The sequence below is a fragment of the Mus musculus genome, chromosome 2, assembly GCF_000001635.26.
Source record: "Mus musculus strain C57BL/6J chromosome 2, GRCm38.p6 C57BL/6J".
NCBI lineage: Eukaryota > Metazoa > Chordata > Mammalia > Rodentia > Muridae > Mus > Mus musculus.
Window position 1 is genome coordinate 158,010,941 of NC_000068.7, and position 26,312 is coordinate 158,037,252.

At 42.6% G+C, this 26,312-nt stretch overlaps 2 protein-coding genes and 1 pseudogene across 11 annotated transcripts in view; 2 read left to right on the forward strand and 1 right to left on the reverse strand.

Annotated features, from left to right (window-relative positions):
* The window catches only part of Tti1 (TELO2 interacting protein 1), a 46,673-nt gene extending 29,138 nt beyond the window's left edge, over positions 1-17,535 (reverse strand). The window contains exons 1-2 of one of the 3 annotated variants that reach the window (XM_011239826.3): positions 17,434-17,495; positions 165-356 (exon numbers count right to left, since the gene is read on the reverse strand). The gene's annotated coding sequence lies outside the window, so the exon portion shown is untranslated. Of the gene's footprint in view, positions 1-164; positions 357-17,433 lie in introns of all 3 variants that reach the window. The other 2 variants (NM_029282.2, XM_006500333.4) reach the window with 2 other exon arrangements.
* Gm18385 (predicted gene, 18385) lies at positions 11,423-12,111 on the forward strand (annotated as a pseudogene).
* Positions 17,535-26,312, forward strand: part of Rprd1b (regulation of nuclear pre-mRNA domain containing 1B) — a 49,733-nt gene continuing 40,955 nt past the window's right edge. For 4 of the 8 annotated variants that reach the window (NM_001291135.1, NM_001291134.1, NM_027434.3 and 1 more), the window contains exons 1-2: positions 17,557-18,105; positions 25,056-25,185. In NM_001291135.1, the coding sequence (NP_001278064.1) occupies positions 17,955-18,105; positions 25,056-25,185 (281 nt within the window). In that variant the 5' untranslated portion in view covers positions 17,557-17,954. Of the gene's footprint in view, positions 18,106-25,055; positions 25,186-26,312 lie in introns of all 8 variants that reach the window. The other 4 variants (XM_006500163.2, XM_030252069.1, XM_011239773.2 and 1 more) reach the window with 4 other exon arrangements.

Sequence of the window (26,312 nt, forward strand, 5' to 3'; positions counted from 1 at the left end):
ACTCAGAAACCCGCCTTCCTCTGCCTCCCGAGTGCTGGGATTAAAGGCGTGTGTCACCAGTGGTGAAGCTTACCTGTAGCAGAGCTACTACTAAAGGCAAATGAGAATGTAAATAAAAGGACCAGTTTAAAAAGTTCAAATGCACAACAAAAGGTATTTCTTACCATTAAAACTATGATTTTCCATATCCAAGAAGTCTACTTGATGAAATAATAATGAATAGATAATGGCTAATTCCTGAGACCCAGTGAGTGGTCTGGAACATCAAGCACAATTAGCTTAAACCTGAGCAAGGGGCTCTGCAGGTAAGGCGCTTGCTGTCAATACAACAACCTCAGTTCAGTCTTCACTGAGACCTACAAGAAGAAAGAGGTGTGATGGTACGGCATTTGGGGTAGAGAAAGGATTGGGCCTGGCTGGCCAGTCAGTCTAGTCTAACGGGTGAGCTCAGGGTTCTAATGAGAGCTTCTGTCTAAACAAACCAAACCAAACAGATGGAGAGTTCCTGAGGGATGATACCCAAGGCCTCCATACACTTGTGCAACCACATACATACAAAAACAAACAAAAAATCACAATAGAGACCTAAGAAAAGGGAATGAAAAAAAAATGGCATTTTTCCTTTTGGTGTAGAAATTTTTCTTCAAATAAAATGCTCAAGTGGGTATCTAGTAAATTACACACAAAAGTCAGAAAAGGCTAAGGTTAGGGCAATGGCCTCAGGGCTCTGTATCTCTCTTAATTCACTTAAAAATTCCAGAAAGGGGGCTGGTGAGATGGCTCAACGGTTAAGAGTGCCGACTGCTCTTCCAAAGGCCCTGAGTTCAAATCCCAGCAACCACATGGTGGCTCACAACCATCTGTAACGAAATCTGATGCCCTCTTCTGGAGTGTCTGAAGACAGCTACAGTGCACTTACATATAATAAATAAATAAATATTAAAAAAAAAGAAAGAAATTTCAGAAAGATAACTAGGGGGTAGGAATCCCTCAGGGTAGCAGACCCCAAGCTCAGACTGTGTATGGACACAAGCCTAACGGAAGGAATGGCATGTTCAGAATGGCTTTCCTTTGTCACTTATGACCCCCACTCAAGCTAGAAGTCTTGAGATCTCTGCTTGCTTTCATTTACCTCTTAATCCCACCATTCCTTCAGTTTTACTACTTCCACTCTATCAATGCTTTCCTAAACCAACTTCATGTTGGGCCAACTATAACAGCCCCACCTCACCTTTGTACCCCTTGTCCGGTGTGCTGGTCCTTCTTGAATTCACACTTCAACTGACAACTACTCTAGAGCAGGGCCCTGGGAGGATGAGGGCAATCTCATAATCCCATACCTAGAAGTAAGAAAAGGCCCTGGCAGACATTCAGCATCTTACAAACCCTCTCTCAAGTAGGGTAGAGTAGGATATGACAGACTAACACTTACTGATGGATGAAAGTCAAATTACAAATTAAGTGTGTGTGTGTGTGTGTGTGTGTGTGTGTGTGTGTGTGTGTGTCTCCGACCGCAAATTCATGGCAAACCTTCTGCCTCAGCCTCTGAAGTGTTCGGATTAGAGGAGTCATTACATCCACCCAAAAGACATTTCTTAGAGCATCCAAACCCGAGTGAACAAAGCAGACAAGTAGACCAACAGTGCAGAGGAGGGGGTACTCAGAGTGAGTCGATCTACAGCTCCCCACCCCAACTTGGTACAAACTTTGGAGGCCTGCCTGCACAGTTAGAGCTGTCACCGGAGAAAAGAGAAAAGCATAATGGTCTAGAGACAAATCTAGCCTAGAGAAATGTCAAAATACAAGATTCTGGAAAGGCTGTTGCTGAGACAGAAACCAAGAGATATTTTGGTGTTCTTTAAAGCTAGAGTCACAAAACTGGAAGTCTGCCCTCAAACTTTAAATATGTGATTGATGACTCAGCTCAGTCCCTCTTTAAGCTCAGTCTTGGCTCCTGTGTGTGATGAGTCTCTGAGAAGACAATGTTATATGGAGCTGTATACGTAAGACATTGTATATGTAAGACAACCCTGAACTTGTGAATAAACAAGACCATATAACTGATACTCCACAGGAAAGTCAAGAAAAGCAGACCCATGCCATACAAAAATGCTTTCAGAATGAAGCCATGCCTTGGGGTATAGCTAGGTAGCAGAATGCATGCCTACCAGGCTGAAGACCCTCGGTTTTAGATTAAAATCTGAGGGGTTCATTGCTGTCAGGATGCACAAAGGAAAAAGTAGAGTGGAAAAATGAACCTAGATAGAAGCATGGAAAGTAGGGAGAATAAAGAAAATGGAGCAGGTCAACATAAACAATGTTAAATGGCATGTCAGTCATCATCTTGCAGTTTACATGGTATGACACTAAAACCGGGACAGAGTTCAGTGTTCTGAGGATCTACAAGTGCCAGGAAGTGGCAGATAACCTGTATCTGATACATTGAATTGAGATGTCAAACACACGACAAAATCTAGAGGATGTGCTCTTAAAAGAATGGTAAAATACCCTCCTTACAAGGGCAGTAGAAGTGGGATAATAATATTTCTGATTAATCTAAAAGAAGGTGAAAATGAATGTGTGGTGGTGGCACACGCCTATATCCCAGCACACAGGAGGCAGAGGCAGGCAGGTTTCTGTGAGTTTGAGGATAGCCAAGGCTACACAGTAAAACTCTGTCTCTGAATAAGACAAAAAGGGGTGGGGGGTGGGGATCAAAAAAATAAAACCAACAATGAGTCACTTAGAAAACAAATAGTAAGATGGCAGACATGGCCCAATTAGAACACATTAATTCAGAGCTTCTTTCAGCAATGCTACTGACATTTTAGCTGGGTGATAATTTGCTGATGGGGGGCTGCCCTGAGAATTGTTGGGTACTTAGCAGCTTTTTTGGCCTTCTGATATTAGATGCTATTAGTATTTTCATTGTTATGACAACTAAAAATGTCTCCAGGTATTGCCAACTATCCTGTGGAGGCCAAAAATCACTCTTGGATGAGAACCACTGAGAAAGTCCCCATGATCCCAATCAAAACCTCAGCAGGACTTTCCTTAAGTCAGTCATGGTGGTGCATGCCTAAACCTCAGTACTAGGGAGGCTGAGACAAAGCAGTCTGAGTTTGAGGCTAAGTGAGTAAGACTGTCTCAAAACAAGTAAGCAAGTGCACGCCAACAAACAAGAAAGGAGCGTGCTTCAGATGATTCTGGGAATGTAAGACCTAGACTAATAAAGACAACTCTGAAGAAGAAACTGGAGAACTCACCATATCTGATTCTAAGATAAATGTACCTGGAATGGTATACTTACTGCATACTGCCATAAAGAAAGACCTATGTATGTTTGGAAATGAGTAAGGTCTAGTGTTAGTATCTTACATAGAACACTGCCCAAGGCTGTACATACTTGGCAAAGGTGATAGTGAAATGCAGTGGAAGAGTAAGGTTTCTCCATGTGGCCCTGGCTGTCATGAACTTGCTTTGTAGACTAGACTGGCCTCAGACTCAAGAGATCGGCCTGCCTCTGCCTCCCTAGAACTTAAAGAGTGCTGCGGTGCCATCATACTTGCTCAAGAATGACTATTTCAACTAAGGATGCCACATTACTTGGTTCTGCATATGAAAAAAAAATACTGTCATTTTTACTTATCTATGGGAATGTCCTGTAAAATCCCAATAGGTTCCTAAGACCAAGAATATATTAAACTCTATTATATACTCTTCTTTTTCCTACCAATATCTACTCTGAAAAGGTTTAATTAATAAAGCAGATTAACAACAGCAATAATAAACTGTGTGGATGCAGTCTATAATAAGTGAACAAGTCTATGAATGTGCTCTCTATTAAGGACCACATCTGTGATTACCAACCTAACATGACCTAGAATCAGCTGGGAAGAGTCTCAGTGAGGGATGTTTAGATGAAATAGGTCTGTAGTAATTAATGTCCGTGGGGAATTGTCTTGATTGTCATAAGTGATATGAGACGCTGCGTACAAGTGGGTGGCATTATTCCCTGGTATGGGGTCCTGGACTTTTTAAGAGTAGAAAGAGCTGGCTGGACACTAAGCATGAAGGCATTCATTTCTACTTTTTCTTGACTGTGGCTATGATGTGACTAGCAGCTTCAAGTTCCTGCCACTGTGAGCGAAAATATACTCTTTCTTCCCTAAATTGCTTTTTTTCTCAGGGAATTTTATCATAGCAACAGAAATGAAGCTAAGAATATTTTTGAGCCATGAAAGTCAGAACTGTAGATTATGGCGATTTTTTTCTCTCACACTGTATTTAAATGTAGAATGCAAAACAAAGAAAAATTCCCAAAGAAAACAAAGGACAATACTTCTGTGACTTCAAAGTGGGCAAACACTCAATCCCCAGCTCTTTCTCCCTCAGGGTCTTACTATGTAACATGAAGGGCCTTAGCCTTCCTGCTTTAGCTCTCAGAGTACTAGAATTTTAAGCGTAACACCCAATCAGCAAACATCCCTTAAACAGTACCTGAAAGTCTAGAATGGTGCCTCACATTTATAATCCTGGGAGACTGAGGCAGGAGAACTGTCCCAAGCTCAATGCCACCATGGAGTGAGTTTAAGGCTAGCCTGGGCTATAGAGTTAAGACTATCATAAAACAAAACAAAACGATTCCTCAAACACAGAATATTAAAACAGGATACATAAAAGAAAAATAAAACAAAAACACCCTGATGTGTTGACTATTGCAAGTAAGAAATACTCATCAAAATAAGACTACTAAAAGCTGAAGGATGAAGCTGGGCGTGGTGGCACACACCTTTGATCCCAGCGCTCGGGAGGCAGAGGCAGGCGGATTTCTGAGTTCGAGGCCAGCCTGGTCTACAAAGTGAGTTCCAGGACAGCCAGGGCTATACAAAGAAACCCTGCCTCGAAAAACCAAAAACCTAAATAAATAAATAAATAAATAAATAAATAAATAGAAAAAGCTGAAGGATGAAGAGCTGGCACAGCAGTTGAGTACTTACTGCTTTTACAAAGGACCTGGGTTCGAGTTCCAGTGCCCATATGGTGGTTCACAAGCATCTGTAACTCTAGCTCTAGGGGACCGCATTCCTTCTTCTGGCCTCTTGGGCACCAGGCATATGTGTGGTGCACATATAATACACATAGTCAAAACACTCAAACACATAAAATAAATAATAATAAAAACTGGATAGAGTGGTGTACACCTTTAATCCCAGTAGTCAGGAGACAGAGGAAGCTAGCCTGGTCTACAAAGCAAGTTCCAAGGCAGCCAGAACTACGTAGTGAGACACTGTCTTAAATAACCACAACTACCACCATCACTGTGTATATAACGGGGGAAAAGAGGAAAGGAAAATAGTAGATGTTGGCAAGGATATGAAGCAACATGGTCACTCAGGAAAACTCTTTGGCAGTAGCTAATACTGCAGGAAAGCAGGTGTGCTCCATGATCTAGCCACCCCACCCAGCAGAAACACCTATATAAGGGCCCCAAAAGATGTGTTCAGGATGATACCACCCACTGTCAACCTGGAATGGAAGCTATCAAGTGTATACCTATGGAAAATGATGCTATCACATCTCAATGAACTGCCATCCAGATTAAGGTTTACTACAGCCAGGCATCTAAAGAATGGGCTAAGGATCAGAAATATAAAGCAGATTTTTGTAAGGAAGATAGTATAACACATTGCTACTTTGATATGACTATAAAAGGCAATCATATAGCTTTATGGGGCGACCATGAAATCGTGCTTGTGTGACAATATGTCAATTACAGAAGGAACTGTTTAGAGATTTAGAGCCTTAGAGTCCTGGATTCTACTCCTTTAAAATACAGCTCTGATTATTTAACATGGGCGGCTGCTGCTGCAGTTTACAGTTTACCTAATAGAACAGAGGTATCTGGCCCAAAAAGTGACACTGGGATGGACAGTCAAGCTGAACAAGTAAACAACGGGGAATTCGGACAGTAGCTGAATAAAGAGAAGCAGGAGTGGACAGCCATGTCTGTCTGCTAGCCATCTAAAAGCTTCTTAGTTTAATGTGCCCTCTGTGGTCTTAGAAGTGCTACTGCAAAGGTGGCAGATGACACCTGCCTGTGGAGAGTGTGAATCCCGTCCCCCCTCTGCAAGCTTTCCTGCCTTATCTCAGAGATGCGCCATACCAACAGTGGTGAATCCAAAGGCTCACTTTGTACAGGAAGCACCATTGTCTTTTACAGACACTTTCTGGGTTTTTTTTTTTTTGAGTCAGGGTCTCTCTACATAACTCACTCTGTAGACAAGGCTGATCTTGAACTCAAGAGATTCACCCACCTCTCTCTCCCAGTGCTGGGATTAAAGGTGTGCTACCATGTCCAGCTTCTTTACTGACACATGAAGGAGAAGAGGGCAAATCACAAGGCACTCACCATATTATACAAGCAAACACGCTGCTAAAGGAGCTTGGGAGTGGAATGCCAACAGAGAAGTGCTCACAGAGGAGAGGACTTACGCTGAGGAAGGAGGACCATGCCTAAAATCCTGTCACAAGAACAGGCCAGATAGAAGGAGAGACAGACACAGTGGTGTGTGCCAGGCTTCACACTGCAGTGACATGGATGAGATCACATGCCAGGCTTTCCACTTACTGTCCCTGAATAAGTTCACCGCATACAGATGGGACTTCAGAGTGAGGCCTTTTCAACACCACTCTCTGAAACTACAACTCCCCCTGAACCCTCCTCACCCTGGTCCTCCCAATCTCCTCCCTCTGCCTTTGAGTTTCCTTCGCAGCACTTAGTACCACCTGCGGAAGCAGGTCACCGACCTGTTTTACTTTTGGATTCTACCCAGGATCTCCTCCCTTCGCTCAAATGTAGGTTCTAAAAAGCATGATCTTTGCTTAGCTAGTTTCTTGCTTCTGGCCTTGCATATTTTATGTTGCTAATGGCCATGACCCAAGGTCTGCTTCTCTCACTTGATGGCACTCTGATGAAGCTATGTTCCAACTGGATTCTGGATAAAAACTACCATATTCTTCTCTAAGAATTTTCCCTCTGGCAATTGATCTTATTCACGATGGGACAATACTGCAGTACTGTTTTTTGTTTTTGTTTTTTTTTTAAATAAATAAAAGTATTCTTTTATTTGTATGAGTTCACTGTAGCTGTCTTCAGACACATCAGAAGAGGGCATCAGACCCCATTACAGATGGTTGTGAGCTACCATATGGTTGCTGGGAATTGAACTCAGGACCTCGAGAAGAGCAATCAGTGTTCTTAACTGTTGAGCCATCTCTCCAGCACCCCGCCCCCCAATACCCATACTGTTTTTTGAGGTAACCAATTTTAGATTGTGGCTGTTCCTTCCTTAGGCCACTTTTACATGTTAAACCCAAACAGGGCTTTTATGATGTGGGTTTCAGTCCAGGTTCTCCCAGAACCTGGTTCCCATAAGTTTTTGCTTCCTTCAAAAGAATTAAATTTGATATATAAGATAGTCTGCAAAATTTCCAACCTCCAATAATTGCTGTTGGAAAGGAAGACCAGGTTTAGATTATAGAGACATGTAAGAAGTTCCAATACAAATTCCTAAAGACAAAGAAAATTAATATTTTTTTAACTTTTTTTTTTAAAGGTCGACTGGGTCTTGAGAGAGAGGCCTCGTTGCTGCTCTTGCAGAGGATCTGAATGCAAATCTCAGCACCTACATAGTAGCTCACAATACCTAGGTCTTCAGTTTCAGGGGATCTGATGACTTCTGACCTCCATAGGCACTGGGTGTACATATGGTACAGAGATGGTACATACAGGCAAGCACTCATATGAATAAAATAAAGAAATAATGTTTAAAAAAATTAACCATTCTATGGCAGGCACTGTACTAGGCATTTTTGTCTTGAACTTGTTACTGTGGATGTATATAAGTTTGTATACAAGAACTCATGAATGTAGATGCCGGAGGTCGACATCAGATGCCTTTTCTCAACTGCGTTCCACTTTTATTTTTTGAAATAGGGTGTCTCAGTGTATCTGAAGCTCATCAACTCTGCTAGACTGTTGGTCAATGGGTTTAAGACACATTCCTGTCTCTACCACTTGGTCTCCTTCCCCAACTCCAATATAGGCTTTAGAAAGTGTGATTTCTGCCTTGCTGTTTCTTCCTCCTGGCACCAAGTGGTTATTTTCTGCTGCTAGTGGTCATATTCCAAGGCAGGTGGTAATCTGATTTGACGGGTTGTGCTAAGTGCTATGGAGAAAAAGAAACTGCCCTAGTGATAGGCTCACAGGCCACAGCACTGCTCCCAGACTTCCATGTAGGTGATGAGGAGTGGAACGCAGGTCCTTATGCTTTAGTAGCAGGCACCTTACCTAGTTAGCAATTGCCCCAGCCCCCATGCTAGGTTTGTGTGAGACAGGGTCTCACTATGTAGTCATAGCTGGCCTAGAACTCACTAGTAGATTAGGCTGGCTTCCCTCACAGAAACCCACCTGCCTCTGCAGGTGCACAGGTACTGGGATAAAATTCATGCACCTTTGTATGTGGCCATGTTAGATATTTTATGTCCATAAATTCCTCATCCGCAAACTGAGGTGCCCAAGCTTTAGAAAGAGAAGGAAGGTCCACACAACAGGTATCAGGCAGAGGATTTGTTTCAAACCTGACTCCAAAGAATATACCAACATTCCTTGTACTGTACCAGGGGTTCCCAGGCTGGCTGCTCATCAGAATTAAGGGGCTACAGTTTAAGTTCAGCTTGCTAGGGCTCCATACTAGACCTATTGCAATCTATTCTGAGGGGGCCAGAATGCCTAGGAGCTAAGGCTTTAAAAGTCTGCAAGGTCAGCCAGGAGTAGGAAGGAACCCTACTGCAACACACAGTCCATGCAGAGTTTCCTTCTGAAAGACAGGAACTCTGCAATGAAAAAGGTTTAACACGCCATTGACAGTCATGTTCAGGTATTTGGAGGAATGCCGTCTTGGGTTTAAATGACAGTTTATTTGTCTGTCTCTGCACTAAAGGCCATATTCACTTAGAGTCTCAGCTTTGCCTAAGGTCCCCTCACTCAATAAGTGAGCAAAAGAAGTTAGATATCAAACTCTCAGCACACTGAAGTACTGTTGTGTCCTGTTTGGCCTTCTTCCTAGATAGAACTGGTAAGTTACAAACCTATAAGGTACAATAACCATTGGAATGGCTGCATACACAGATATAAAAACATCATAAGTAACTCAGATGAAATTCTAAGAGTTGTTCAAGCAACCTGTGGGAAGGCTGAAAAAAGATAACAGAAATAAAAACAGAACCAAGAGGCAGACTTGAGTTCTAACATGTCAATAATTATGTTAAATGTAAAGAGCTGAAATATACTAATTAAAAGGCAGAGACTGCCAGAATGGATTTTAAATTGTGATCTAATTATAAGACTGTTTACAAGAAACTCACTTCCTATAACTTATTGTTACATGTAGGATGAGAGCCAAAGGATGGAGAAGATATTACCATGCAGATGTTAATTAAAGGAATAGGAGCTCTATTAGATACAGACTTGAGATCAAGGTTACCTGAGACAGAAGGAACATTATATAACAGTTAAACAGTAAATCTACTAAGAAATAGCACTTCCAAATTACATGCATAAAACAACAGCTGACAAATGTGTGAAAAATAAAAGTAAAAAAGCTACAAAGTAGGCATAAGAAAAAGTGGAGGGATCATCACTCCTCAGTCAACAACTAATAAGTAACCAGGCAGAAAATCACGAAGGACACTGAAGAAGTCACACATCAACAAGGACAGACAAGGAGTCACCCCCCACTCCCAAGAGCGATGCTAGGTATACAACACTCTACCCCATAATAGCAGAATATACTTTCTTTTTAAGAGCCTAGAGAACAATACTAAGATAGATCATAGGGCTAGAGAGATGGTTTAACTGTTAAAAGCACTTGTTACTCTTGCAGAGGACCTAGGTTCATTTCCCAGCACCCACATGGTGATAGAAAACTATCTGCAATTCCAGTGTCAAGGGATTAACATTCTCTTCTGACCTCTGTGGACACCAGGCACAAGTGTGCACATACACGCATGCAGACAAAACACTCACATGCATGAAAGTTGAATGGGTGCTTGAAACAAATGCTTTGTCAAATACCTGTTCTCTGTGTGGGTCTTACTTCACCTTCCTGAGGCTTGGGCTCTTCATTTTGTGGATGGGGAACTTACAGAGTTCAGTGCTGGGAACTTAACTCAGGTTCTCTGCAAGAGCAGTGCAACCTCTTAGCCACAGAGCCATCTCTCCAGCCTCTAACCTCAGCACATTTAATAGAACTGAAACCATACAGAGGTTGTTCTTCAAGCATAATGGAATCAAGTCTGAAATCACTAGGAGGGTGTTTGGAAAAGTCTCAGAAACATGGCAAGCAAATAACACATGGAACAAAGAAGGCATGGGAAGAGAAACAAATACAATGAAAGAAATGGATGAAACAAGCATATCCCATTTCCCCTGGGTGGTGACATATGCTTGTAACTCAGCATTTAAGACAGTGCAGCAACAAGGAAGTGGTGGACACTTTTAAACAAAGCCCTCAAGAGGCAGGTCTCTGAGTCCCAGACCTGCCAGGGTACATAGTTGTAGATCAGTGGTAAAGCACTAGCTTAGCATGCACAAAGGTTCAAATTCAAGTACTGTGAGTGTGTGAAACCAGAGAGCACATGCAGGGGCTTGAGGGGGGTGTGTAGGGAGAGAGAGAAGACCCAGTTAACAAACATGAAAACACCTATAACCATCAAGAAGTAGATTATTTATTTATTTATTTATTTATTTATTTAATTAATTTATCTTGTGGGAGCTGGGAATTGAAATTGAACTCAGGCCTTCACACATGATAGGTAAGTACTCTGCCACTGAATTATATATTCCCACCCTGGAGGTAAATAATGTATTAGAAAAAGGAAATGGTTTCAAACAAAAACAAATCAAAACTCATTTCCCAAGATTCTAGGGGAAAAAGAGTAAACTAACCCTCAAACAAGCAGAAGGAAGAAAATCACAAGGATCCAAAGCAAAGACTAATGAAAAGAAAACAAAATCAATAAATAAAAACTGGCTCTAAAGGATCAACAAAACAAACTTGTATCAAGACCAAAAGGGTAGAGAGTGAGAACAGGGACCAAAAGGTTAGAGAGTGAGAACAGGAGAGAGGAACATCACACAACAGTGATTAAATCAAATAGTAGGGCAGACACCACAAGGACAACACAAAAACACCACAAATAACTTTTCAAATTAATCTGAGAACTCAGACAATGTTTGTCTGATTTTTGTTACTATATCAAAATCCCAGAAGGCAGAGAACTCCCTGCTGGAGCTCCAATGTGTCTGTCATTCTTGATGAGGTGTGACTTTGCAGTGATTCTGCTACTTCAAGATCACCCACGTTCCTTAGCAGAGCCTGAAGGGTGGCTTTCACTAGTACTATTTACAAAAAGACCTTGTGGAGTCATCACTGTAACCCATGTAAGTTTGTACACTGTGGGTCCTGTGCTGCCTATGCTTAGACAAATGAGTCCAGCTATCACTGACTATCTTTGCACCTCTTGTGTGTTTTCTCTCTCTCATTGTGGGCTTTCCAGTGTGGACAGATACACGGCATCTATGTATGACCTTCATACTGACAAAGGATTTTGTGGTGGGCTATGGTAGATGGGAATTCGTGAGGCGACCTTGAAGACAGATGAAGATGAGCACAGAACTGGAAAGCATTTACCTTATCCGTGGGTACCCACAGGATATATTTACCATTACTTCTGAGCCAGTGGGACTCTGAATATGGATTTGGAACTCTTATCCACTAGCTAGTGGATTCCAGTAATCTCTCCAATGTTTTTTTTTCCCTTCCATCCCTTTCTGGTTTCTGGCCCCTGGAGTCCAAGATTTTATTACAGTTACTATGAAGAATCCCAGGGGGAGATTTATAGATCCCTGAACTTACAAAAGTGAAATGAAAGTATTATAAACAATTAGATTCTGAATCTTTTAGTAATTACCTGAAGAACTACCGTAATACTATAGGAGGAAAACATCTCATTGGAACATTATTATTAAACATTATTATTAAACTCTACTAGTTGAGCCAGTAGAAGGAAGGTTGGCATAAAAACATTTTAATTAAAAAAGTTGGCAATGGGGATGGAGATGGTTCAGCAGTTCAGAGAACCAAGTGCAGTTCCCAGCACCCACATCAAGTAGCGTACAAATACTTTTAACTCCAGCTCCAGGGGATCCAACACTTTCTTTGGCTTCTGCAGACACTTGCACACATGTGTGTATATTGCCCCCCCCCCCCATACACAGAAATAAAAAAAAGAAATCTTTTTTTTAAAACATAACAATGTAAAAGTCCAGTCACGGCAGGCAGTTTTTGATAGTAACGAAGAAAGCATTTACCACACTCTTTGGACTTGTGCACATAAATTCCACTTTCAGGAAAGTTGTGAAAAACTGTATGCAAAAAAATTGGGCTGAAGCTTGTCTTTTTTGTTTTTTGTTTGTTTGTTTGTTTTTCTTCAAGGCAGGGTTTCACTGTGTAGCTCTGGCTGTCATGGAACTCTGTAGACCAGGCTGGCTTTGAATTCACAAGAGATCCAAGTGTCTCTGCCTCCTGAGTGCTGGGGCTAAAGGTGTGGACCATGGGCCTCGGAAGAAGCTTTTAAATAAAGAAACTGCATTAAGGATTGGGGAGATGGCTTCATGGGTAAAGCCCTTACTGTGTAAGCATAAGAACCTGAGTTTGACTCTTGCACCCATGTAAAGCTGCATACAGTAGTAGCAACTGTATGTAATCTTAAGTGAACCTACATCGAGCTGGGAGGTAGAGCTAGGAGAATCCCTGGAAACTCTGGGACCACCTAGCCCGGTCCATATACACCGGTAAACAACTAATAGATTTGGCTGCAAACCACAAAATGACTCCCACTTCAATCAAGGTGGAAAACAAAAACTGTCACTTGAGATTGTCCTCTGACCTCCACATGGACACTGTGGTACCTGGCACCCAAATTCACACACACACACACACACATGAACATGTGCATACTACACATACACCATACACAAAGATTAAAAATTGCATTTATAAATAATTTGTTTTAGAATACAGCAAGTCTGCGGTTACAGAAGATTAACAATTCATGCTGTTCAAAAGACACCTAAATTTCAGTTGCCAATAAAAGGCTATACAGCTAAAGCACATTCCCAGGCAGACTACCTAGCTCTGTGCCAAGGACCACCCCAGTCGGAGATGGGGGTCCCTGGAATGAGGGTCCTCGAAGCTAGGTGGGTAAGGATTCAGCGGTGACAAACAGAAACAAACACAGAGGCAGTTTGAATCTGAGTGTCTGGAGGTGTAAGGTCTAGGGGATGTGCTAGGTAATGACGGTCTTCTGGCTAGCAGAGTCCCTAAGTGGCACAGGAGATCACACAAGAGCCAGAGAGTGCATGTGTACACTTGTTTGGTATTCTCCTTATCATAAAGCTACTTCAATCAAGGGAGCTCCACTTTAACACCCTTAATTGTTAATAATCCCAGTTGCTTCCCCAAAGCCATACCTCTAAATGCCAAAGTGCACATTCGCTCAGTGCCCCACAACTGAAACTTTTGTGGAATACAAGTTTGTTACTTAAAAACCTCATAAAAAAGAGAAAAACAATTCACTGGCAAATTCTAGCCAACCTTTAGAGATGAACGAATACAAATTCTGCACGATATAGAAGGAGATGACAAAGAAACACCTGCCATTTTTTTTAAAGTCAGTAGGATGCCGATACCCAAACCAAAAACAGCACAAAACAGTACCAAAGCTAAACACTAAGGTCAGAGTCAGGCTTGGTGGCATAAAATTTTAATCCCGGCACTTAGGAAGCAGAGACAGGCCTACCTCTGAAAAGTTGACTTCTGACCTCAACATGGGCATGCACACATGCACATGTACACACATACACCCATGCACACACAAAGTAAACAAACATAAACAAAAACACTTTAAGATGCTTAAGGGGGGAGGGTTGCTGAAGAAATGGCTCAGTGGGTAGAGGTGCTTACTACCAAGCCTGACAACCTGACTTCCATCCCCAGGACCACATGGTGGGAAGGGGAAAACCAACTTCTGCAAGTTGCCCTCTGATATTCATAGGAGTGCTAGGCATACAGTGTAATTAATAACACAAGTAATTAATAAAGAGCAACAACAAAAACCTAAAGACTAATTTCCTTCACGTCTACAGACACCCAAGTCCTAAACTAAATAACGGCATACACTTTAGCAGTGCATAAAAAGTGACAGATTGGTGCTGGAGAGATGGCTCAGCGGTTAAGATCACTGTCTGTTCTTTCAGAAGTCATGAGTTCAATTCCCAGCAACCACATGGTGGCTTACAACCATCTGTAATGAGATATGATGCCCTCTTCTGGGGTGTGTCTGAAGACAGCTACAGTGTACTCATATTTATAAGAATAAATAAAAATCGACCTTTCAACTGTGACATGTCCTGAGCCTCAGCCTCTCTCTGCACCTTTTCTCTTATGACTCCTACAATTTCTGTAGCCCAGAACTTGCCCTTGAGCTCCAGACTGATAAATTCAATTGCCTATATACCTGTATAGATGGCCTCCTGTACCTGTGAGCCCCAAACCACCAATTCAACCAAGCACAGACCATAATTATTTGGTTAAAAGAAACAAAAACAAAAAACCCACTGACATTGTACTGAACATCTAGTCTGTTCCTTAGTGTTACTTATTTCTTAAAAAGTAGTTACAATGTCTACCCATCATTTATATATGTAGTATATTATACTATATATAACCTAGACATAATGTGGCACCTGTGTGTGTGGTGGGTACATGTGTCCTAGAAGCAATTCCCTAGACACTGAGCAGTGACTGGTGACTATTTCTAGATAAGCATTTTCAATCAAACATGTCCACCCTGCTGTTTTCATTGCTCAAACCCATCTGTCTGTCTGTCCTCAGTAAACAGAAACTCTGTTCTCCTAGTTGCTTAGGTCAGTATTCCTGGGGCCAACCCTTGCCTTCTTTCTTTCTTTCTTTCTTTCTTTCTTTCTTTCTTTCTTTCTTTCTTTTTTTTTTCGAGACAGGGTTTCTCTGTTTCTCTGTATAGCCCTGGCCGTCCTGGAACTCACTTTGTAGACCAGGCTGGCCTTGAACTCAGAAATCCACCTGCCTCTGCCTCCCAAGTGCTGGGATTAAAGGCGTGCGCCACCACGCCCGGCTCCTTGCCTTCTTTCATATCTAATCCCAATCTACCAGCAAATCCTGTTATCTCTTCCTTTAAAGTATCTCCACCTTCTGTCCTTTTCCTGCTTCCTCCACCGGCAAAATCCTGGACTGCGTCACCCTTTCACCTGGGTTATTACAGCAGCTGACAACCTGGCCTTCCTGTCTTTCTTGTACTATGTTCGTCTCCTACATAATAGCCTTGCTTATGTAAGCAAAGCCTGCGTGCAAATGCCACAACAGAACAGTGCAGTAAGAATCAGTGCTCTGTCCTCACTTGCTACTGACCGTTCAGAGAACACTAAACCCTTACTCGTGCCTACCGGTGCCCACGTGACACGGTCCCTCCATACTCTTCTGGCTTTATGTCTAACTACCTTCTGGTTTCTATCACTCTGGTATACCATCTTTTCAAGTCCTCAAAACTGCTAACAAGGGTGTGAAGTTGGTTTTCTCATTATCTGGAAAGATAGCTTATGGCTTGTTCTCTAGCTCCTTGCAAGCAACCAAATGCTACTTTATCCTCTCCGAAGGGCATATATAACATACTTCTATGTGACCAACTTACATTTTCTCAAGCCCATGCATTCCCTACCCCCTTGGCTTCCTGGATTTTTATGAAAATCATTTTTTTGTTTCATTTTATACTTGCATGTCCATTTTTCTCTTCTCTAGAAGGCAAGTTCCCAAGGGCAGGGACAGCTTGTCTGTTTTCCCAGAACAGTGCTTCAAACACAGATGCTCAGAAATTATTCACTGAATGAAGGAACCTTTGGCTAATATGTGAGGAATTTGGGATCAGGTGATTTGACTGAGTCAGGCCTTGACTGAATTCTAGTTTTGCCATTTCCTGGCTATGCCCAAGCAGCTCTGGACAGGTAACTCACTCGAATCTCATGTGTTCTCATTATCAAATGGTGATAGCAATCCCCGTGCCAGAGCACTGTTGTTAAGGACTGACATTTAAAATAGTAACATCTGGATACATAGACTTAGTACAAAGGGTACTCAGAACATGAGTTACTCAGTACTCAGCAACTATTTAGATGAGGTCTCAAAAGCCCGAGCTTTTTTGTAAGGTGGGGTCTTAAAAGCTGGTCTGGAATTTACTGCACAGACCAAGCTGGCCTGGAACCCTCAGGAGAACCACCTGCCTCTGCCTCCCTATATCATTATAAGGTGTTGACTTGTGCGTTAATTCAATCAGCTATGAATTCAGCTTTGATTCCAGATGCTGGGACACACTTAGATACACTCTCTTCATTCAGATCTTAGCTCTGTGAGCTTGAAACTTATGTGATCACCACACCTCTGTAACCTGTTTCCTCAGTTGTTAAACCGTGAGACGATAACACTTACCTCATAGCTTTGAAAAGTGTCTAGCACATAGAAACTTCTCAACTACACTAGCTATGATCATGATGCACTCCAGGTGAAGAAGGGTCAAAGCATGTATATTAGGGACAGAGAAGTTAAGAAAACCAGGCATCAACTATAGGAATGTCTTTTAGGCTGGGAGGGGACTCACATCTAATAAGTTCAACAACGTCAGGGAGTTGTAGGTATGTGTGTTGGGGGGGGGGTGCACGCACAGAGGACGTCAGGTGTCCCGCTCAATCACTCTCCAGCTTATTCTTTTGAGACTGAGTCTTTCACTGAACCTGGAGTTAAGCAGGCATCTAGCAAGCTCCGGCGATCTTCCTGTCTCAGCCCCAGAACACTGAAGTTACAGACCTGGCCCACCAACTTGGGCTTTTTAATGATGGGAACACAAATCCTCATTCTTGCATAGCAAGCACTTGGAGCCATCACACCCCTCCAAAAAAAAAGTTGTGTGTGTGTGGGGCCAGACTCAGTAGAGGTCAGTAGACGGCGCAGTTCCACCAGGTGAGAAAAGGGGTATCACTTCGGAAGTCAGAACAGGAACCAAAGTGGGGAGCCCTGCCAAGAGTTCGTGTCTTTAAAGGAACTAGAGGAGCGCTGGGGAGAGGGGCCCAGGCACGGAGGGAGGTGTGGCCTAGGCCAGCCACCAAAGCGACGCGGCCCTTCCCACACCCAGCTCCCGCGCTTCCTGCCTCAGTGTGTCCTAAGGATTCGTTTCTGGACGCTCCTAAGCGGCTGGGCTCCCTTACACTCCCGCCACTCTTACCTCGTCTTCCAGTCTTTCCCTCACTCTCCCGCCTCCTGCACCCTAGGCGGAAATGACGACTAAGTAGTGCGTCGCGCCGCGCCAGAAAGGTTCTGCGGAGCGGGAAAAAGGGTTCCGGTGAGGCTCACTGCGCCGGCGCGCGGGCGCGAGCGGTTAAAGCGCATTTTCGGTGTTCGAGGACCTGGATTTGTTCCCTCGGCCTGGCCGGCTAGAAGTCAGGGACCAAGGATACTGCCGCCTCCTAAGGATCGTTTTCCTCCGGCTCCGAAGCCTCTCGGCGCCCGGCTGTGGCCCTTGCCCTTTGACCCCCGTGGCGGCGGGGTGAGAGGTCGGGTGGCCATCTTGTGGCGGCGGCGCGGGCGGCTGTTACTGCGGAGACCTGTCCCCTCCCCCCACCTGGTACCCCGAGCTGTCTGTCAGTCGGCGGAGAGCCCTGCAGCCTGTCAGCGGAGGCCTGGGCCGAGTGCGGTCGCTTTCCCCGTCTCATCGGGCGGCCCGGGCTGCTCCCCACCACCGCCACCATGTCCTCCTTCTCAGAATCGGCGCTGGAAAAGAAGCTCTCAGAGCTGAGCAACTCTCAGCAGAGCGTGCAGACCCTCTCCCTGTGGCTCATCCACCACCGCAAGCACGCAGGACCCATCGTCTCCGTGTGGCACCGCGAGCTCCGCAAAGGTGATCACCCGCACCCCGGCTCTCCCATGGCTGTGTTCCCTCATCCACTCTCCCGCAGCCCTGTGGCTTCTTAAGCCTTGTTTTGCAGGCCTGGGGCTCTGATGGAGGGTCTGAGGTTGGAAACGGTGTTATTTTATGACTTGGAGAGGGAAACTGAGGCCCGGTAAGGTATGGGAGATTCGTCTGAAGTTCCAAGGGCGCAAATGCCCAGACTTGAAGTTACTCAGCTCCTTCCCTCATCAGGCTTCCCCCTCACACCTTACGACAGTTGTTTTTGTTTTTGTTTTAAATCGTGGCTGTGTTTGGAGCTGGGAGCCCCGTGTTGGGCAATTGGAATACGATCCAGCCGTCTCTGGTCAGACTGCCCACATTAAGACCTGGTGCAAACGTGTTCTAGCTAAGTGATCCTGGGAACGTTTCTTCATATCCTTGTGCCGGTGTATTCTAATCTGTAAAACGGATACAAACTTACCTGTACTTCCAAAGCCTTGACTCCGTGTTAGTTACTATCCATAGACTTGAGAACAGGATGGTAAATTGGGTAGCCTTCTGCCCTTGCCACTAAATTCAGACTCTCACGATATTCCCCGAGCGCTACCTGTTTCTTGCCAGGCCCGGTGTTGGATGCAAGTTGTTTCTGGCTACTGTCTGGAAGTTAAGTCTATCTGTCACTGAACCCAACAGTTTAACCTCTATGTCCTTTATTCCTTATATAGAAAATGGAGATGATGGTAGTTTATGTTATTGTGGCTTTATTATGTGCTGCTATCTTTATGCGGGTTGCTTTTGTTTTTGCTTTGGGACAGAACCTTTAGCCTTTACAGGTCTGGATCTCCCTATGTAGACCAGGCTGGCCTCGAACTCAGACCCGCCTGTTTCTGCCTCCCAAATGCTGGGATTAGTGACTTGTGCCACCATACTGGATGGTTCTTTGTTTTTTTTTTGTTTGCTTGTTTTTTGTTTTGTTTTGTTTTTTTAAATTCTTGGGTTTTTTTTTTTTGAAGTAGGAATTTTACAGATGGGGAAAACACAGGGCTCAACAAAGCCGATTCTGGTAAGAAGCCAGGCTAATCCAGGAAGCATTTTAGTGTGCTGTGGGCACAGTGCACGCTTTCATAGAAGTGGTGAGTTAGGACTGGTGAACGCCCTGTACTGCTTGGTCTTTGCCTTCAGGTTGCTACATCCAGGTGTGGAGCAGCGGGCAGGTACAGTGCTAACTCACACTGTGCTGGCTTCCTAAGCAGAAGACTGAAGAGTCGAAGCTTGGCTGTTGTAGACGAGGAAACTGAAATGGAGAAATGGAGAGTGCGATAGTCAAAGTCTTTGAACTGATGAGGCTCCATGGCAGGCACCAAACTCCAGGGTTTTTCAGGAGACTGGACTCTAGACTTCTTGAAGAGCCTCCCAGTTATGATTTGCTATTCTGACATAGGATTTCCTTCAGCCCTCTGGGGCAATTAGGTAGAGCCTATCTACAGCATCTGTGGAGACAGGAAAAAACTGTTTGTGACCTTTGCTGAATTCCCTTTGGCAGAGTCTCTTGATCATCTTGAAATCATCAGCCCATCTCAGTCTGGTGAAGCCTTCCTTCCCAATTTCTCACATTTATTTATTTATTTAGAGTCCTAGAAAAATAGCCATTTAGAGAAGTCTTTTGTTGCTGAAGCTCCTTTATTGATAATCTTATCTGGTGGGCCTTACATAGCAAGTAGGCTGGCATTCTTATCCCCATTTCATAGAAGATACAGCAAGACCAGTGGCTTGTTCAGCAGTCTAAACTGGGACATGGGCCCAGGGAGGACTGCTACCAAGACTTAATGCTTTTTCAGGTACCTAGTGCCTCAGTGACCTTAAGTCCATTCTATCCTCTGCTATCCTATCCCACCACTTGCCTTTACTTCATTTTACTTCTATCTCTTTCTCTAGGTTTGTTTTGTCAGGGCCCTGTAATGCACTTAGAATTGTGCCTATCACACAGTTAACAATTAGTTTAGTAGTTTAGTTGTACTTCTGATAATGTTTTCATGTTTGAGTAAAGAGAGGACCCTAAATGGGATTGGTTTAACTATCTGTGGCAATTTCAGAGCTGTGTCTCTGCTGTCCACAAGGCAGCACATAGGTTATTTCTCCACTGGTGAACTGAGCCAATTCAAGCCAGATTAGATTATATTAAAGGCTGGTTTATTGGGAAGCTGCTCTAGGGCAGTTTGGTTTTGGACCTGAGACAGGAACTGAGGTGCATATTTTACATATCAAAACAGACGTGGCCTTCAGGTTCTCCCAGCATCCCTCAGTCCCTACCTGGCATTCCCTGTCCCAACCCTGAACTTTCCAGACCAGCCTCTGTGCTGCCCTTCTCCTAAAGGCTCGTGCCTATTAATCCAGACGTTTTAGTCTCTCTCTCCTCTTTCTCTGCTTGAGCACACTTTCTCCACCCACCCCCAACCCCATAGTGACTTCCCTGGCCTTCCTTGGGGCCAGTGAATTTTTCCTGTGGGGAACAGTTTCCCAATAAACCAGCCTTTAATATATTCTAATCTGGCTTAAATTGGCTCATTTCACAAGCAGAGAAATAACCTAACAACAGTCACTATCTACATGTGGCTATTGGACATTTAAAATGGTGACAAAGGAATAAATATATCTAATCGACGATTCAGTTCCTCGGTTTTATTAGCTCTTCATTAATTAAGTGTTGACTGGCCACCGTGGTTGATGGCTCCCAGGTTGAATCTAGCAGAACTAGAGTTCTTCCCCAAGCAGTAAGATATGTATTCATCTCCTACCCAGCTTCCCTTGTGAACTGATAACACCCCTACATTAAAATAGACAAGGGTTTTGTACTTTGACACTGAAACTGACAAGCCCCTTGCAATTGAAATAAGCCATCTGTGCCTATGAAGAAGTTTTCCTTGTCTTAGACATTATCCCAGTCTTTGAGTTATCACTAAAGTACTTACAAAAATTATTTCCTCTCATTTAGGAATCACTTCTGTTTTTAATGTGTTAATTAGTTTTAGTATTAATTAGTACTTTTAGAGTGTAAATAGAACTTCTTTATGGAATAGTTGAGTATTAACAGTGCTATTAGCTGCTTGCTTGTTATATCTGTCTATCTGTTTTGAGGCAGGCTCTTAGTATGTAACCCTGGCTGTTCTGGTACTTGCTTTGTTGACCATACTGGCTTCAAACTCTCAGAGGCCTACCTGTCTTTGCCTCCCAAATGCTAGGATTAAAGGTGTGTGTGGCTAAGATGAATTTTTTTAACGTTTGTTACTGTGGCCACAATGTAGGTAAATAGTTTCTTTTTCCAGAATACTTTGTAGTCTTTCTCTACAGATCAACATATTTGACTAGCCACTCTTTTAAACTTTACTCAGCAAGGAGGGGGGAAGATAGGTTTTGTCATATTGTCACCCAGAGTTGGAGTAGTGGGAAGTGTGTACTGTGTGTCGGCTGTGTCACAGTGCTTCTACACACAGGGTACTTGTATTTCTCTTTAAGGTGCCCAATGTGATTTAGGCCAGAAGAAGGCATTGGATCCCTTGGAACTGTAGTTAATAGGTAATTGTGAGCTGCCACATGGGTTCTGGGAACTAAATTTTGGTCCTCTGGAAAAGCAGCCAGTTGCTCTTTTTCTGAGATAGGGTCTCACTGTGTAGCCCTGGCTGGCTGGGAACTGACAGAGAGAGAGATCTGCCTTCCTCTGCCTCCCAAGTGCTGTGATCAAAGGCATATGTCAAGCCCAGCTGTAGGAGTGAGTTATTGTTGTTGTTGTTGTTTTAATCAAAATAATTGTTGTTATTTCTTAAAAAAAATTCTGGCGGGGCAATGGTGGTGCACGCCTTTAATCCCAGCACTTGGGAGGCAGAGGCAGGCAGATTTCTGAGTTCGAGGCCAGCCTGGTCTACAGAGTGAGTTCCAGGACAGCCAGGACTACACAGAGAAACCCTGTCTTGAAAAGCCAAACAACAACAACAACAACAAAAAACTGAAAGGAAAGCTGTAGTAACCCTGATCTGAGTGACCACAGCATACATGCTGAGATTAGGTGCCTATGAGAACTAAGACCTTTAATATGTTTAAGTAGAGTGCTATATTGCTCTTTTCTATTTTCACTCTTCATTTTATTTTGTTTAATTCTTATGACATTTTAATTGCATCATTTTTAAAATTAGTTCCTTTATTTTTTTGAGATTATAATATAATCATGGTTTCTCCCTTCAAACCTTCCCATATACCCCTTCTTGCCTTCTTTCAAATTCATTCCCCCCCTTTTTTGTTTTTGTTTTGTTTTGCTTTAATTTGTTTTTTTGAGACAGGGTTTGTCTGTATAGCCCTGGCTGTCCTGGAACTCACTCTGTAGACGAGGCTGGCCTCGAACTCAGAAATCAACTTGCCTCTGCCTCCCAAGTGCTGGGATTAAAGGCGTGTGCCACCACACCCAGTCCCCCCTCCTTTTTAAATTAATTGTTATTATACACACACACACACACACACACACATAGTCTCTATAATGTTACTGGTATGTGTGTTTTCAGGGCTGACCAGGCTGACCATTTGGTATTTGATAAACAATTGGTGTGTTCCTCCCTGGGGAAGACTGTTTCTCCCTCTCTCAACATTTCTTGGTTGCCTGTAGTTCTTTGTGTAGGGTGGAGGACTTTCTTCTGTCCATGTTAGCTTATCTATTTTGTTCTTAATTTAGATTGTCATGTTGATGAGACTATGAGTGTAGCTTCCAACTCTAAAAATCTTTCTGCTCTTTCTCATGCTCCCTGAGCCTTGGGTGAAAGGGTTGTTTTGTAGATGTATTCATTGAGACTGGATTCCACAACTACATTTTGATTGTGTAATGGTCTCTATCTATTGCAAAGAAAAGGTCTTTTGACAAGTATGAGGACTACACTTTTCAGGCCCTGGAGAAAAGATACACACCTATAAGAGTGTTCTTAACTACTGAATCCCCAGTCTTTTGCTGTAGTGCTGTATTTGTAACAGTAAGACACTGTATCAACTATTGATACTTTTTTTTGAGGGGGGCGTTAAGACAGGGTTTCTCTGTATAGCTCTGGCTGTCTTGGAACTCACTTTGTAGACCAGGCTGGCCTCTCAGAAATCTGTCTGCCTCTGCCTCCCAAGTGCTGGGATTAAAGAGTGCTGGGATTAAAGGCATGCACCACCATGCCGGGCTAACTACTGATACTTTTATCTTGACTTTTTTTTTTTCTTTTTTTGAGACAGTTTCAATATGTTGCTCTGACTGCCTTGGAACTTGCTTGCACTATGTAGACCAGGCTGGCCTCAAACTCATAGAGATCTATCTATTGCTACCTTCCCAGTTCTGGGATCAAAGACATGAACCACTATGCCTGGCTTTGTTTTGCTTTTGAATAATCATTAAGATAAGTATAGGCTTTTCACAATCTTCTCAGTTATTTATCTAAATTAGGTTATTACTAGATGGCTAATGAATGTAGTTCAATATCTCCCTGTCTAAATGCTCAGCCAGTCATATTGAGACCCTGTCTCAAAACAAAAAAACAGAACACTATAATGTGCTTTTAAAACCCTATTTCTAATTATTTTGTAGCTTTAAAATATCAAGTCTTCTGCCTGCTGTGCTTTTTAAAAGTGTTTTTTTTTCTTTCTTTTTTTGAGAGCAGTGGAGCGAAGACTAGGTACACAGTTGTGTATAAATTGGCATAAATACTGCTAGAGTTTTCAATATAGCTCTGAAGAAAACTTAGTGTTTTGAAACATTTTATTATATTCATATTTATTTCTTTTAAAAGAAAACTGAGACCAAAAATGGTAGTGATATAACTTTAGGGTTGAGAACTTATGTGCATAGAAGCCAGAAAATTCAGTAATGTTCCCCCAAGCAACTGTAATTCAGGTGGGTTACGTGACGCTTTTATGGTTTAATATATGATACCATATAGAGTAATAGAAAACAGTACATTTTGTATGTGTAACAAAGAAGAATTGTGGGTTTTGTAGGAGCTATAATTTTGCATATTCTGATTTGAGATGTGTATAAATTTTCAACAGTGGTACAGCATTTTTTCACGTTTGTGTTTGAGATAAACGTTTATTGGTATATGTGGAGAATCTTCTGGACTGTAAAGTCAGTGTCACTGGCTGGCTATGGCTATTGGCATCTCAAAAAAAGATTCTTCGTTGAGAGCATCAGTTGCAAGATTGTCCTTCAAAGTTGAATCCTAACTCCCGTGTTTACTCTAGAATGTTTGGTAATGAAAACTGTATTTGAAGTAGACTTCCTCATAGTACAGTAAATGAACACTTTGGTTTAGCATTAAGATTGACAGCTTATCTTTAAGACTTTTTTTGAACTATCTTTATTTTTGATGCCAATTAATTACCCTGGTTAAAGTAACACAGAAATGAAGCTAATGTTTTCTTGGTTTTTTTTTCTTCCAAAATTATATTCCCAGATGTGCAAGTTAGACTTCAAAGAATTCCTTTATTTTATTCCATTGTTTTATTCAGATAACTACCTAACTCTCTGAGGTACACTCACATTAGTATTCTTTTTGTGTGCAGGGAGAGGGGTAGGGGAGACAGACAGACAGACAGACAGACAGCATTTGCTTGCTGTGTGCAGGAACATATGTGTGTGGAGCCCAGAAGTTGATGTTTAGTCACTATCCACCTTATATACCAGGGTAGGACCTCTCATGTAAACCCAGAGCTCACCAATTTAGGTGAGCTAGTTGCCAGCTTGCTTCAGAGAACCCACCTCCACCTTATATTTTACTTGGGTACTAGGGACCAAAATTTCAGTCTTCATGTTTGTATGACAAGTGACAAGTACCTACCTGCTAAGCTGTCTCCTCATATCTAATGTTCTTTAATAATTGCCTAACAATCACTAATTAGAGTTTTTCGCTATAAGTTAAATTGTCCTTTCTTCTTTTTTTTCCTAGCCAAATCAAATAGAAAGCTTACTTTTCTATACTTAGCAAATGATGTCATCCAAAACAGTAAAAGGAAAGGACCTGAGTTCACAAGAGAATTTGAGTCTGTGCTTGTGGATGCTTTTTCTCATGTTGCCAGGTATGTTTTCTATCGGGGGCTTTTATATTTTCCACCTTTTTGTTCTGTTGTTTTTGTATATCCTTTGCAAATGGACAATGTTGTACTTTACAGAGTGCTGTGAAGACCAAATTATGCTTTTATGTTTTTCTGGGCCCTTAACTATCATCTCAGACATGTAAACACTTTGAAACACTAAAGAGATTCATTCTGGTACCAGAAACACGTTTTTCTCCTCTGAATTCACTCACTGGATTTCTTTTTCAAGTACATTTTCCATGGCTGAGTTGTCTCATTAGTTTATGATCAAAAACCAGAGCTAGTACTGCAAAGGAGCAGTTCACTCTCCTTCGAAGTGTCTCTTCAATAGCGGAGACTGGTTTGAGACTTTAATTTCCCCCTCTTTCTAGTCTGCTAAAAATAGAAGTCATTGCTGTCATACAAAAGTAGTCATATAATGTGTGGGGAAGCAGATGCTTGAGCCGCATGGTTGGGAATCTGCAACTTGGACTGCAGAGTGCTGCACCATGGAGCACACAGGCAGCTGGATAGAAAGCTCACACCTGCTGAGCTTCCATAGCACTCGGGCTTGTTTGTAGGTGTGAGTTAGATTCCCAGGAGGAAAATTTAGTTTTTTGTTCGTTTTTGTTTTTTGTTTTGACAGACTATTATGTTCGTAAGTATGCACAAAAATACATAGATCTTTGCAAAAGAAACCATGAAGAGTGGAAATGAGACTAGTGTATTAAACAGAAATGTTTGGAGTCTAAGAAGGTGTTGTGTGGGAATTGAAGTGAGTATTCTTTGGAGGATTTGAAATGTTTAAAGGAATAAAATTAGTAGTCCAAAATGTTAAAAACCACATTGAGCTTTCTGAAGCTGGAGGACTTGCTTGAACCCGCCGTGCTGGTTCTGATGACCACGGGCACTGAAGCGGCAGAGTGCATTAGGGACGTGAAGAAAACGACTGACTCTTCAAACAGCTGCTAAGCTGAGAGAAGCTATCTGAAATTGGAGTCTGGGGTTGGCTGTTTTGATAAGGCTTAGCTGGGTGCCTTAGTGTGACACTGTTCTGTCTCACGTGCCATGTGAGTAGCCTTGGGTGTATAAGTTAAGTTTCTGAGCCCAACTTTCCTATCTTGTTAAAA